This window comes from Corylus avellana, chromosome ca8, assembly GCF_901000735.1.
Source record: "Corylus avellana chromosome ca8, CavTom2PMs-1.0".
NCBI lineage: Eukaryota > Viridiplantae > Streptophyta > Magnoliopsida > Fagales > Betulaceae > Corylus > Corylus avellana.
Genome location: NC_081548.1, coordinates 18749104 through 18761386, shown reverse-complemented (window position 1 = coordinate 18761386; position 12283 = coordinate 18749104). Strand labels below are relative to the sequence as shown.

At 34.6% G+C, this 12283-nt stretch overlaps 1 protein-coding gene across 1 annotated transcript; it reads left to right on the top strand.

Moving 5' to 3' along the window:
* The first annotated feature begins 2304 nt into the window (after window positions 1–2304).
* Window positions 2305–3339, top strand: LOC132190297 (transcription factor IBH1-like 1). The gene is made up of 2 exons (XM_059605244.1): window positions 2305–2426; window positions 2619–3339. Exon 2 carries the CDS (start codon window positions 2620–2622, stop codon window positions 3184–3186), a length of 567 nt encoding a protein of 188 aa, XP_059461227.1. The 5' UTR covers window positions 2305–2426; window position 2619; the 3' UTR covers window positions 3187–3339.
* Window positions 3340–12283: the final 8944 nt, after the last annotated feature.

Here is a 12283-nt window from a genome sequence, read left to right as displayed (position 1 = left end):
ATCCTGCCCTACCCACAAGCTAGCTAGCTACCCATCTTTGTACGGCTATGATTCTCTGGATTGGATTGGATCATCTCTCTTACAATCTCAGCTACTTTGAAAACCTCTTTCATTTTTTCTTTCTCCTTCAATGAAATCTCTCTCTCTCTCTCTCTCTCTCTCTCTCTCTGTCTCTCTCTGTGTCCTTGAAGAGCCTTCACAAATGTGATATTTAAAAACTCCCATGTGGAAGCCATGTGGGGGCTTTTTACTCTTTTGCAAAACCCAAAGCCAAAGCCTCATGCATGCCCTAGAATTTTTCTTCTTATGGGACCCCTTTGGCAACTCAGCATCAGCATCAGCATTTTTTCCGGATCCACCCAATTTCCCTCCTCGATCCCTTAATTTAACCCAATCTCCTCAATCTTCCATCACACACTTGCAACCCTAAACCCTACTTTATCACTCAAATTATAAAACTTTTTTTTTTTTTTTAATCACCCGCGACCCTAATATCTATCAAATTAATTAATGAACATACTTAAGGCGGTAAACACATTGAATCGCTCATAAATGAGTTTGGATTCAGCTTGGATAAACTCGACTCGGCTCAGTTCATTTAATAAATGTGTCGACCGTAATAACAAAATTAAGCTCGATTATTAAACAAGCCATGCATACTCGTATATATATAAGTTTATAGCACTAGAAAATTAGTTACTTCAAAACAAATTTCAAACTTTTCTCTTTCCATTAAATATATGTCGAGCTCAATATTTGTTCTTGTTTGAGTATTCTATTTTCTGTAGACGTTTTAAATCTAGCACCATATTTCTCCATCCTAGAAGTCATCAATGGTTATGTTATTGTACATATATGGTTGTTTAAAATAGTAGAGATGTCTTATACCTTCGACTAAATCCAAAGGCCTTTTGGTATATAAATTATGTGGATATTGAAATATTATGGAATTTGTGGTAAGGAGATTAACGCATTGTGGAGTCTTTTAGTGAGATCATAATATTATTCATTGGTACACCATTCAAATTTAAGCCAATGGGTTCGGGCCAAACCATGCTATATTAACTACTCATACATATGACACATTTTGTCATTTTCAATGTGAGACTTAATCTTTTATACTCACAAGTGTATACTCAAAAATATTCTCTCACGTGTGCGTCCATTACCACATTGTTACACTTTCCCTTAAAAATGAAGCTTTATCAATTTTATGGGCTTTCTTTAGGATCACTCATGTACTATGTGGATTTGCTTGTGCCATGCACCTTTGCCCCCACTCTAGGGACTTGTTTGTGCTAGTGCCATGAACCTTTTTCCCTTACTTTAAGGATCATCATCCATTGTAATACCCTAGTCTCATATTGAGAAGATGAGGAGTAGCCCACATATAATGGGTGATGAGTGCTAAGTTCAACATTGCATAGTTATTTGGTGAAATTGGGCTTTATAAGAAATTCTAAAAAAGCTCCAAATTGATTAGTCATTTTGGAGTGATAGTGCAGATATGACTAGTGTTTTTTTCCATGTCATTATACTACATCTCTAGTTTTGATTTTCTTCCAATTTTCCAAATCCAATAGCGTGTAGCCAAATTCGGCATCTTCATAGCCAACAAATATGCAAGGAATGACCTTATTATCAACAAATATAAAAGAAATGGCATCTGAGGTCAAACAAACTCATGATATTGTCATTTCTCTTTTCTCTCTTTTCCAAAACTTGCTTCCCTTATTTTCTATGTATCAACTACTAATAACTACATAACCGCTTTAATGGGCGGTTGGCAAAAACCATATAGTCGCTTAGGGTGGTGCGGTTAGTAGTTTCAGGAATAGGCGGAAGCGGTTAATAACCACTAATTGCAAAACCGACGGTTATTTCAAAATTTCTAACTACCTAATGTGGTGTAATTAGCGGTCAGACGTAATAACCGATACCCGTAATCACTTGTACATCCTTATTACTAATTAGAGATTTAAAGATAATATCTGTAAAAAAATTTGAGTGAGCCAAAATTGTATGAAATTTTGTTTTTCTTTTTCCATAAACTTGACTCTTTTTTTTTTTTTGTTTGTATTCGATGTTAGGTTTGCATTACATTAAGGGAACCTTTATTCTTTATACTAAAAATACATAATAATTATTTTTATTTTTATTATTCTCTAGAGTTGGGATGGTGGGCCATTGACACCATGTGCATGCATGTGCTGTGTCTTTCTCTCAAAGGCCCACCACTCCCTTCCTGGAGAACATAAATTGGATTTCTTGACATTCTTCTTTTTCTCATTCCACTCTTCTCTTTTTCTCTATGTGTTTCTGATACGCTTTCTGGGATCTCTACAACTGCATCACCCTGCAAAACTTGTCCCTCATTTACTTGTTATGATTTTCTCTCCTCTCATCCAATAGAAGAATTTCAGCAAGTAAGTTTGCTTTTTTCTCTCTTGTGTTCATTTTTCTTTCCGCAAAAACCCTAGCATTATTAGAACTTATAATTTAGGGAAGAGATATAAGAACAAGGAATAAGGTGGTTCGGCCTCATGATGATCATCAGAAACCTTAATAATCTTGGTTAAAATCTTGCCAAAATATGATGTTATTCTTTCATTCTACAGAATGCGCAGCTCTAGCTCATTGAAGCAAGAATTCCTCAAGAAATGGATAATGGGTCTCCAAAGATGCACTTCTTCAAATAAAAACATGAGCATCTTGGAGAGAAAGAAGGCTATAAAGCTGTCAGCAGACCTAGCCATGGCTGCTGCGAGAAACGGGAGAACTTCTTGGAGCCGAGCCGTCATTGCCAATGCTGCAAGAGAGAGTGACAAGAGATTGCTTGCTGAGAAAATCTTGCAGGGCCAGGAGTCAGAAATGTTGCTGAAGAAAGTTTCAAACATGTCAGCTGTGATACGCAACAGGAGGATTATAAGAAGCAAGAAGATCCTGAAAAGGAGCCGAAGAAGAACAACTAGCGAGCCTCAAAAGGTTCTTGCCAGCTCCATTGCAAAAAGATTAGTTCAAAAAAGAACACATATTCTCAAGAGTCTTGTTCCCGGGGGAGAGTTTATGGATGAGATATCTTTGATTGAAGAAACCCTTGATTATATTGCATATCTCCGAGCTCAGGTTGATGTAATGCGATGTATTGCAACTTCTCCCCACCTTATGGCGCTTAATAGCGAGTAACTTTTTTGTTGTTATATAATTTAATTATTTAATTTTTCTTCTATTTTTCATTTTCGCAAAGACTAGATATCATGAAGGAGAAAAGAAGCTGGTATAGATAGTAAAAGACAATGTATATACAGATGAATTATCATATGTAAGTCAATCGATATATCCAAAGCTTTTCTTTCCCTCTTCTCCTATTTGTCTATTATTGCATGTATTATTGCTTAATTTGTTTTTTCATGGGGGATTCAATGGTATTTACAATGCCAAACAAAAGGGTCGACTTTTTTTTTTTTTTTTTGTTTCTCAAATACAAAATTAACAATAATTTCAGCAAATTATTTCCTTAGGTTATACAATTTAATGTATACCAATTGTGGTATTTCTTACACAGGCTGTGTTTTTCTACTGATCTCCATTTTTGAGCAAGAAAATATTAACTGATGTGGATTTAGCATTATTGAGCCATGTAAGAGAGCAAGATGCAATTAGACATGATTAACTTTAATCTCAGTGGTTCTTGATGGGTTTTTGCTACTTTTTATTCCAATATTGTTGCTTATTATTTCAATGGTTCTTGATGGGTTTTTGAAGAGATTGAAAAAGAAATAAGTAGGCCAATCTTATTGATTGCCTGCATAAGCTGATCTCAAATTCTGATAAAAGTTTGTGTACATCAACTTCTGCTCATCTCTAGATGTGCACTGAGTGGCATATTTTTATCAAATTCACACTCTTAAAGTTGTGCTAGAAAGTGTCCGTTTACATAATCATTTCAAATTCATGATGGAAAAGGCAGTCAGTGCAACTGGATTTGTCGTACTGGAATGCTCACAGTTAGCACTGCAGGCTAGGCTACACATTCGGCCACCCTTTTCAGCAAATTATAAGTTGGATTGAAAAGGTTGTGAGAATTAGGGCTGCCAGTGAAAGATATAACTCTAACTTCAGTGTCTAAACAGCATCAAAAGATAGACGATATTCTCATATTGCTGCTAATCGATTTTATATATACATCAAGCAACCAAAGATCCTTCTTTTTTCTTTTCTTTTCTTTTCTTTTTTTATTTTTTTTAATTTTTAATTTTTAATTTTATTTTTTGTTATTTTTAAATTCTTAAATGATAGGAAGACTTTTCCTCATTTCTCTTCCCATTTCTATTTAAGGTTAGGCCCAAGACCACCCTCTTAAAGAGTAGAGAGGTACTACTTCACTACAAACTCCAAAGTGATTGTCCTCTCTTGCAATTTTCTGCTTAAATTGCGAGAAATTGGATCCCAAAATGCCAAATAAGTGGTTAGGTTGCAATTGTGAGAGAGTTCATATGAAACTCAGCTACTCAAATAGATTTTAGGCTACTTAGCCACCTACTCGAAGATGTATATTTCATAGAGGCTTTCTCACAGTAATTACCAATTTGGACCACAAGATTGTTTGCGATTTACCTCCAATCCAAAGAGGTCAGAGAAAACGAGTTAATTGAAATTACAATTTTGTTAGAAAAACATTAACCTACTTAAAGCTATCGTTTAATAGAAGTAGATTAATTCTGGTGGTTGTTATTAATTTAATACAATTCTACTTTGAGGAGTAGGTTTTCGTAAAGTAACTATATATAGAGATAGTTATTAGATTAATATATATCAAAAACATGCCCTTGAGTAATCTTTAAGTAGAAGCAGATTTCTAATTAATGATTCTTACTTGTACGTTGGTACTCTTTCTTTCCTTTCTTAATCTTTCTTATACGAGTTTTGAGAGCTATGAACCTTGGGGTTATTCTTTTGTTTGGCATAAATTTAGAAATATAATAAATATAATATATAGCCCCTTTTGTTTTTCAAATTTTTTTCTCCCCCCATTTTATGATAGATAAGAAAAAGATTGAGGCAATGAGGCTTAGGGCATGTTTGGGCGTGTGTTTGAGGGGTCTAAAAGTGCGTTTAATACTCAAAAAGTTCATTTGAAGAAAAAAGTACCCGTTTGGTAAAAAAAAATTGAAAACGCTGTTAAGGGTTCAAAAAGCCAAAAAATGGCTAAAAAGCACTTTTGACAAAAGTTTAAAAATAAAGTTTTTGTCAAAAAGCATTTTTTTGACTTAAAAACTCTATTTTTTAAACACAATCCTATGTAGGCTCTTAATATATACACACTGACAACATGTACCTCAGTGTTTCTTGAGGAAGAAGAGAAAAAGCAAGCCTCTTTTTCAGTCTTAAAAGAGTAAAAGAGTAGGGACCATCAAGGATCGATAGTGGTTTAGTCGTCTTAAGGTAATACCAATGTGATTAGGCAAATACTAAGGCATGAGCTCGACTCCCGTAATAATAATCCTCATGAATAAGACGGTTCCACCGTCTAGAGAAAGTAGGTACCTAGCTAGCATAGGGGAATTAACCCATTTTGTCGCCGGAAAAAGCTCAGTAAACATAAAAAAGTAAGGTTTCTTTTCCCCTTTTCTCTTTAGCCAATGAAGGTTGGATTGGTATTAACCTTTATATGATTTGTTCTGCATGGTTGGCACTTGACATTTTATATATGTGTCCCATATATATGGACATGACATATCGAAGGGGCCCAAGTCTCACTAGTAAGCCTTTCTAGTCCCTCAAATTCAGGTTGATTTCCTAACAACACTCAGATGTCATCAGAGTCTACTGCTAATCCTCTCTCTCTCTAGCTTGAGAAGATATATATATATATATATATATATATATATATTTTACATGTCCACACAAGGATTAAAAAAAGGAAGAAGGAGATTCGATCTAGTGACCTTTGCTTCGTGAAGCGTGGTCTCTAGCCAATTGAGTTACTCATTTGGGACGTTTGAAAGGGTCTTTTGACCTAACATAAATATTGTAAATGTGTGTTTGAGTTTGTTGTTAATATATATCAACCACTTAAGATACGATATGTTAGTCGGTGTGCCATGAATAATAAACATTTCTTACAAACAGCCTTTAAAAGTAACATGCATGTATCCTTAGCATGCAAGAAGTACATTGTTTTTCTAATGGCATGTATTTTCATATGCTTTTTTAATAGATTAATTAAAGAACACATATTGCTTTTAGAGACTGATTTGTAAAAAATTTCTACAGCAACGTGAATGTAATAAATGGGTACAAAATATAGTATTTCTCGTGCCTTAAATGAAAATTTAAATATAAAAGATATTAGTTTTAGTTTTTTTTAATTATTTTATTAAGGGTATTTTCATCATTGAGGGAAATTGACAATTTTTTGTAGTTTAGGGGATATTGTTTCAATTAAAAATTTAGAAAAAAATTGTAAATTGGATAGTAATTTGAGGAGAAAATGTTGACTTTTCTCTTTTATTTATTTAAATAGTAAGACACTTAAAACATATTACGTAGCAGTGTGATATATTATTCTATGGGTGTTATAAATTGTTATGAGTAGTAGCAATATTCTTTAAGATACTAAGTATACTGGGATAATGTGGGCTTGAATATCTAGGCCCAGCCTAAATCCAAATGGGCCAGAGATGCGTGCAAATCCCCTGGCCTATTTCTTCCCAAATCAAAAGGCTATTATTAATGCACCAAAATTACAGTTTGTTCTATTTCAATGACAATAATTTTCGAAAACAACACGAAGCCTTGCAAAACGATTTCAAAGTTCATAAAAGAGAGGAAAACAAAAAAACAAAAAAGTGACGCCCAATAAACGATCCATGCAAGCCCAGATTAAGCATGCGAGCCCAGATTAAGCAATTAATGCCCAGTATCATATTTTAGGTTCCATTTTTTGTTAACGGAAAAAGATTTTTTAGTTCATACGGAAAATGAGCAACGACAGAAAACGGTCAGCAAGTTCCGACAATCTAAGGTGAAGTCTCTGGTTTGAAAAAGAGAAACTCAAATTTGAAAAAGGGTTTACGAAATTTTATAAAGACAACTATTTTCCAAAACTAAAAAAAATAATTTACTAAACCTAAAATAATTCGATTTGATTATTATTTTCGGTCGTAATAAATATTGAAAAATAAAAAATTATTTTTTAAGTCGAAAAATAAAATAAAAAAAATCTCATATTAATGCAACAGTAGGTAATAATTGATTATTGTTTTTTAACATTTATAATAATTTTTTTTTTCTAGCATTTATAATACTTGAATTAACTTTCTCTGTTATATGTAGTATGTAGGACATGCATCACCATAAAAAGTGTAGGCATGTATGTATTGACTAAACCCACCTTGTGCATTTGACATATGAGCATGTCATAATACAGAAATGAGAAAGAAGAAAAGGAAGAAGATGATGATGATGGAATTTAAAAGTAGCATTTGGTTTTCTTGTATCCAAATTCAGCGTTAAATCCTAACAAAGAAAGGGAAATACCCAAAATACATCCATCCAAATTCAAGGTATTTTTATGATTTTATAAATATCTTAAAGGTATTTTGAGAATTTCATTTATCAATCGTTTGATTTAACATTGAATTTTGACAGGAGGGTTGACATTGCAGACTTCTGAAAGATGGCAACTGTAAATTAATAATTTTTAAAGTTGAAATGTATGATTGCAAAAGTGATTTAAAAAAAAAAAAAAAATCAAGAGTGGTAAATGAATTTTTTTCCAAAAAATATTTATGGTTATTTTTGTCTTTTTACTTGCCATTGGATTTGGGGGGACATTAACATTTTTTGATAGTTTATGGAAAATATTGACACAATTTGTAGTTTTGAGGGGGAATGAGGACATTGACAATGATGTGGTAATTTGAGAGGGATACGTGTAACTTTCCCTATGTATATATATAATCGCTAAAAACTACTAGCTAGGATTGTTAGAGGTTAATATCAATGACATACACAATGAAATGTTTTCTACCATTGTTTGTGCAAATCAAATAGCCAAACCAATTCACAAATATTGCAGAAAAATAAATCAAGCAACCCACAGTTAAGGCACCAAAATTTTTATTAATTGGAAAATCCTCCAATATGTATGGAAAAACCATGGGACGTACTAGTCTAGTTAATCATCAACTATCAGCAATAATGGGTTTACGAATATCTTTTGTAAAACAATTTCTATAGAATACCAACTCATTAAGAACAAATACATTGCTGGATAACAACATCAATTGATTACCTTAAGGTGGATTTTAACACAAATAATGAAGGATCTCACCAAGTGGTATAAGCAACCAATGCAGGGATGACAAGCTCTCCTGACACCTTCACGATGTGATGTAGGACGATATTTACCTTTATTTTTGGTAAAAACGAAAATACAGAAAATATCAAAAATAATATTAGAGCAACGCCGCTTGATCAGAATTTTATTCATTCTCAGACAATGGAAGTACAAAAGGAAAGATTGTCACGATTCTCGCTAATTGTCAATTTTATTAGGATTTTGTTTCATTTCCTTAATAGGTTTAGATTTTCTTTAATTATTTTCTTTTCTTTATTAGGATTAGGTTTACTATTGTTACTAGGATTATGTTTACTTTCCTACTAGGATTAGATTTACTTTCTTTACTAGGATTAGATTTACTTTCTCTACTAGAAGTAGGTTTACCTTCTCTACAAGTATTTCTCTTCTATAAATAGGTTTGCTTATTATGTAAAACTAGAACTCATTAAATTATTATCAAATCAAAGAATTCTCTCTCAAATACTCTGTGGAGTTTTATCTTTCTTTTAGCCTGCGGGCTTGTTTTATCTTTTTAGGTAAAAGACGAAGACGCTTCTCCTTGCAGAATCAAAGACGCTGCTCTTTGATTAGTTACCTTAGTCTTTCGCTACGTCAGTTGGTATCAAAGCAGGCTTTATCCTGATCATGGCCAATCAGTGCAACGGTGACAAACTTCTCCAACAACGCCGCTTGTAGGGGAGGGACTCTTTCGAGAGCCAAATTCATGGGGTATCCGAGCTGGCATTATTCGGATTCGATGGCCAACTTATACTACAACAACATCAACTTCTATAACGACACCGCTCGTGAGAGAGATGTTGTTTCGAGATCCGACTACCAGCGATACATTAAGCGATCAGAGGCTCCTTTGTGAGCCGAGTTCCAAGAGCTCCAGCAGACGATGCAAATGATGCAACATGAGGTGCGCCAGTTGTGTGAGTCGTTTGAATGCAAGCAGATGCGTGCCCATTGGAATCCCAAAGACACCCGGGAGTACCTGATGAATATCGATCTCCCTTCATTTGATGGTTATCTTCACATTGAAGATGACCTTGACTGGATAATGGAGGTAGAAAGATTCTTTGAGTACATGTGTATTCCAGAAGAAAAGAAGGTGAAGTTGGTGGCTTATAAGCTCAAAGGTGGAGCATCCGCTTGGTGGGAATGGTTGAAGCTCTTTCGATCCAGGGAAGGGAAAAGACCCGTGACATCTTGGCCCAAGATGAAGCGGTTACTCAATGCCCGGTTCCTACCACCAGATGACTATGGGATCCGAAGGGAACCCGTTTGGTATTCTTATGTTGACCAATTCCGTGAGGATGACATAAGCCACTTTTGTTATGTCCATAATCATCTTCATAACTCTTCAAATAGGCCCTTCGCCTATGAAGTGAATTTTAATTATGGTGAAGAAGTTGTGGAAGATGTTAAGTTGGTTGACGAAGTGGAGTTGCCGTCAGAGAAAACATATGTGCAGCCACCATCATTGATTCCAACGACTACGTCCATGGAGGAACATCTACTGCCTCTTCCACTACAAGTGCAACCTCCTCTACCACAGGTGCAACTCATCACGATCACCACAAAAATTGGCGATCCTTTGGAAGATAACAGTGAAGTTGAAGATGACGTCCATGAAGATATCGTTGGGGGAATTTTTATGGAAAAGGACGAAAAGGAGGAAACGTGTCTTGGTGAAATCTATGTAGATTTCTCCAAATATACTTCTACGGAGGAGTTACGCGTGCCATGTCCCAAAGAAAACTCGGGGATGAGTTTTTTTTTCAAGTGGGGGCGTTTGATGTAGGACGATATTTACCTTTATTTTCGGTAAAAACGAAAAATAAAGAAAATATCAAAAATAATATCGGAGCAGCGCCGCTTAATCAGAATTTTATCCATTCTCAGACAATGGAAGTACAAAAGGAAAGATTGTCACGATTCCCGCTAATTGTTTTATTAGGACTTTATTTCATTTCCTTAATAGGGTTATATTTGCTTTAATTATTTTCTTTTCTTTATTAGGATTAGGTTTACTATTGTTACTAGGATTATGTTTACTTTCCTACTAGGATTAGATTTACTTTCTCTACTAGAAGTAGATTTACTTTCTCTACAAGTATTTCTCTTCTATAAATAGGCTTGCTTATTATGTAAAACTAGAACTCATTGAATTATTATCAAATCAGAGAATTCTCTCTCAAATACTCTGGGAAGTTTTATCTTTTTTTTAGCCTGCGGGCTTGCTTTGTCTTTTTGGGTAGAAGACGAAGATGAAGACGCTTCTCCTTGCAGAATCAAAGATGCTGCTCTTTGATTAGTTACCTTAGTCTTCCGCTACGTCATGATGGCAGGCTCCAATGCACATGACTCACTTGCTGATCCATCTGAAATGGAAAGTGGGAAAACTATTTTTGGTTACTTGATACCAAAACAGAACAATTGTATTTCTATTTGTAGTCTGTTTACAGAGATCAAATAAAGGAAAAACACTAATTACATGGATTAACAAAGGAAAGAAAAGATCATACTCCTAACATGTATAGCTAACAGGAAAGTCTGTATGGAAAGAATATTACTCCTAGTCTATACAAGTAAAGGGATTTAAATAAATCCCAATAAAGCAAACGTAGCACAAGACTAGGAATTGCTGGCTAAAGTTGTTCATTGTATTTGGACTATAAAGTATCACTACTCACTTTGGCAGGACAATCAGTAGCATCTCTATCTTCTTCATTTACGGGATCCTCAATATCACTCTGCTGGATCATCTAAGGAATATTCTTGGACTGTAGAGACTTCACTAACACTCCCTCGCAAGCGTCTAGGGGGAGGGCACACCATGAGCTTGGATTTTAATTCAGCAAAGCGTGTAGATGGTAAAGCTTTGGTGAACACATTGGCAATTTGATCCTTTATAGAGATGAACTTGACCAAAATATCTTTATTGACAACTTTTTCGCAAATAAAGTGATAGGCAACTTCAATGTGTTTTATTCTAGCATGATATACCGGATTTGAGGCTAGAGCAAGAGCTCTTACATTGTCACACCAAATGACTAGAGTTGAGAGGAGAGGGATGCATAATTCTTTGAAGAGCATTCGTAGCCAACAGAGTTTGACAGTGGCTATGGCCATTGATCGATATTCAGCTTCAATGCTAGACCTGGCCACAACTGCTTGTTTCTTTGCACTGCAAGAGACTAGACAATTGTCAAGAAAGACTCCAAGCCCTGATGTGGATCTCCGGTCATCATGACTACCAGCCCAATCTGAGTCACAATATGCCATAAGGTTTAGATTTCCTTTGATACAGGTTAAACCGTGATCAATGGTCCCTTTCAAATACCTCAATACTCGTTTGGCAGCACTCCAATGAGATGAAGTTGGTGTGTGCATGTGCTGGCAGAGTTGGTTCACTGAGAATGCAATATCTGGCCTTGTTAAAGTGCAATATTGGAGAGCACCAACTATATGCTGATATGCAGTTGGGTCCTCAAGTAATTCACCATCAAATTTTAACAATTTGGAACCAGTGGAGCAGGGAGATTTGAAGGGTTTTGCACCTTGCATTCTGATTCTGTGGAGCAAATCTGATATATATTTTGCTTGACAGAGGTTGTGTAGCACCCCAGATTTTTAAAGTCTTATTTTAGAGATATTAAATTGATGCTATGATTATATCAATATTCATATTAGGTAATGACATTTACTTTGAGGTTGAGATATTTATTGATGATATTAGGTAATAATATTTATTCTTGAGGAATTTATTAGATCTTATGAATATTATTGGAATGAATATTGATTTGAGGTTATTATATCATGATGATGATTTTATATTGATTATTTTATTGGGAGTTTTAAGAGATATGATAATTGATGATTGATTGGTATAATTTGGAGTATGATTGTAATAATTGGTGAAATAATAGG

Coding starts and splice junctions, on each gene's coding strand:
- LOC132190297 (XM_059605244.1), top strand. CDS start 2,620: ATGCGCAGCTCTAGCTCATTGAAGCAAGAATTCCTCAAGAAATGGATA.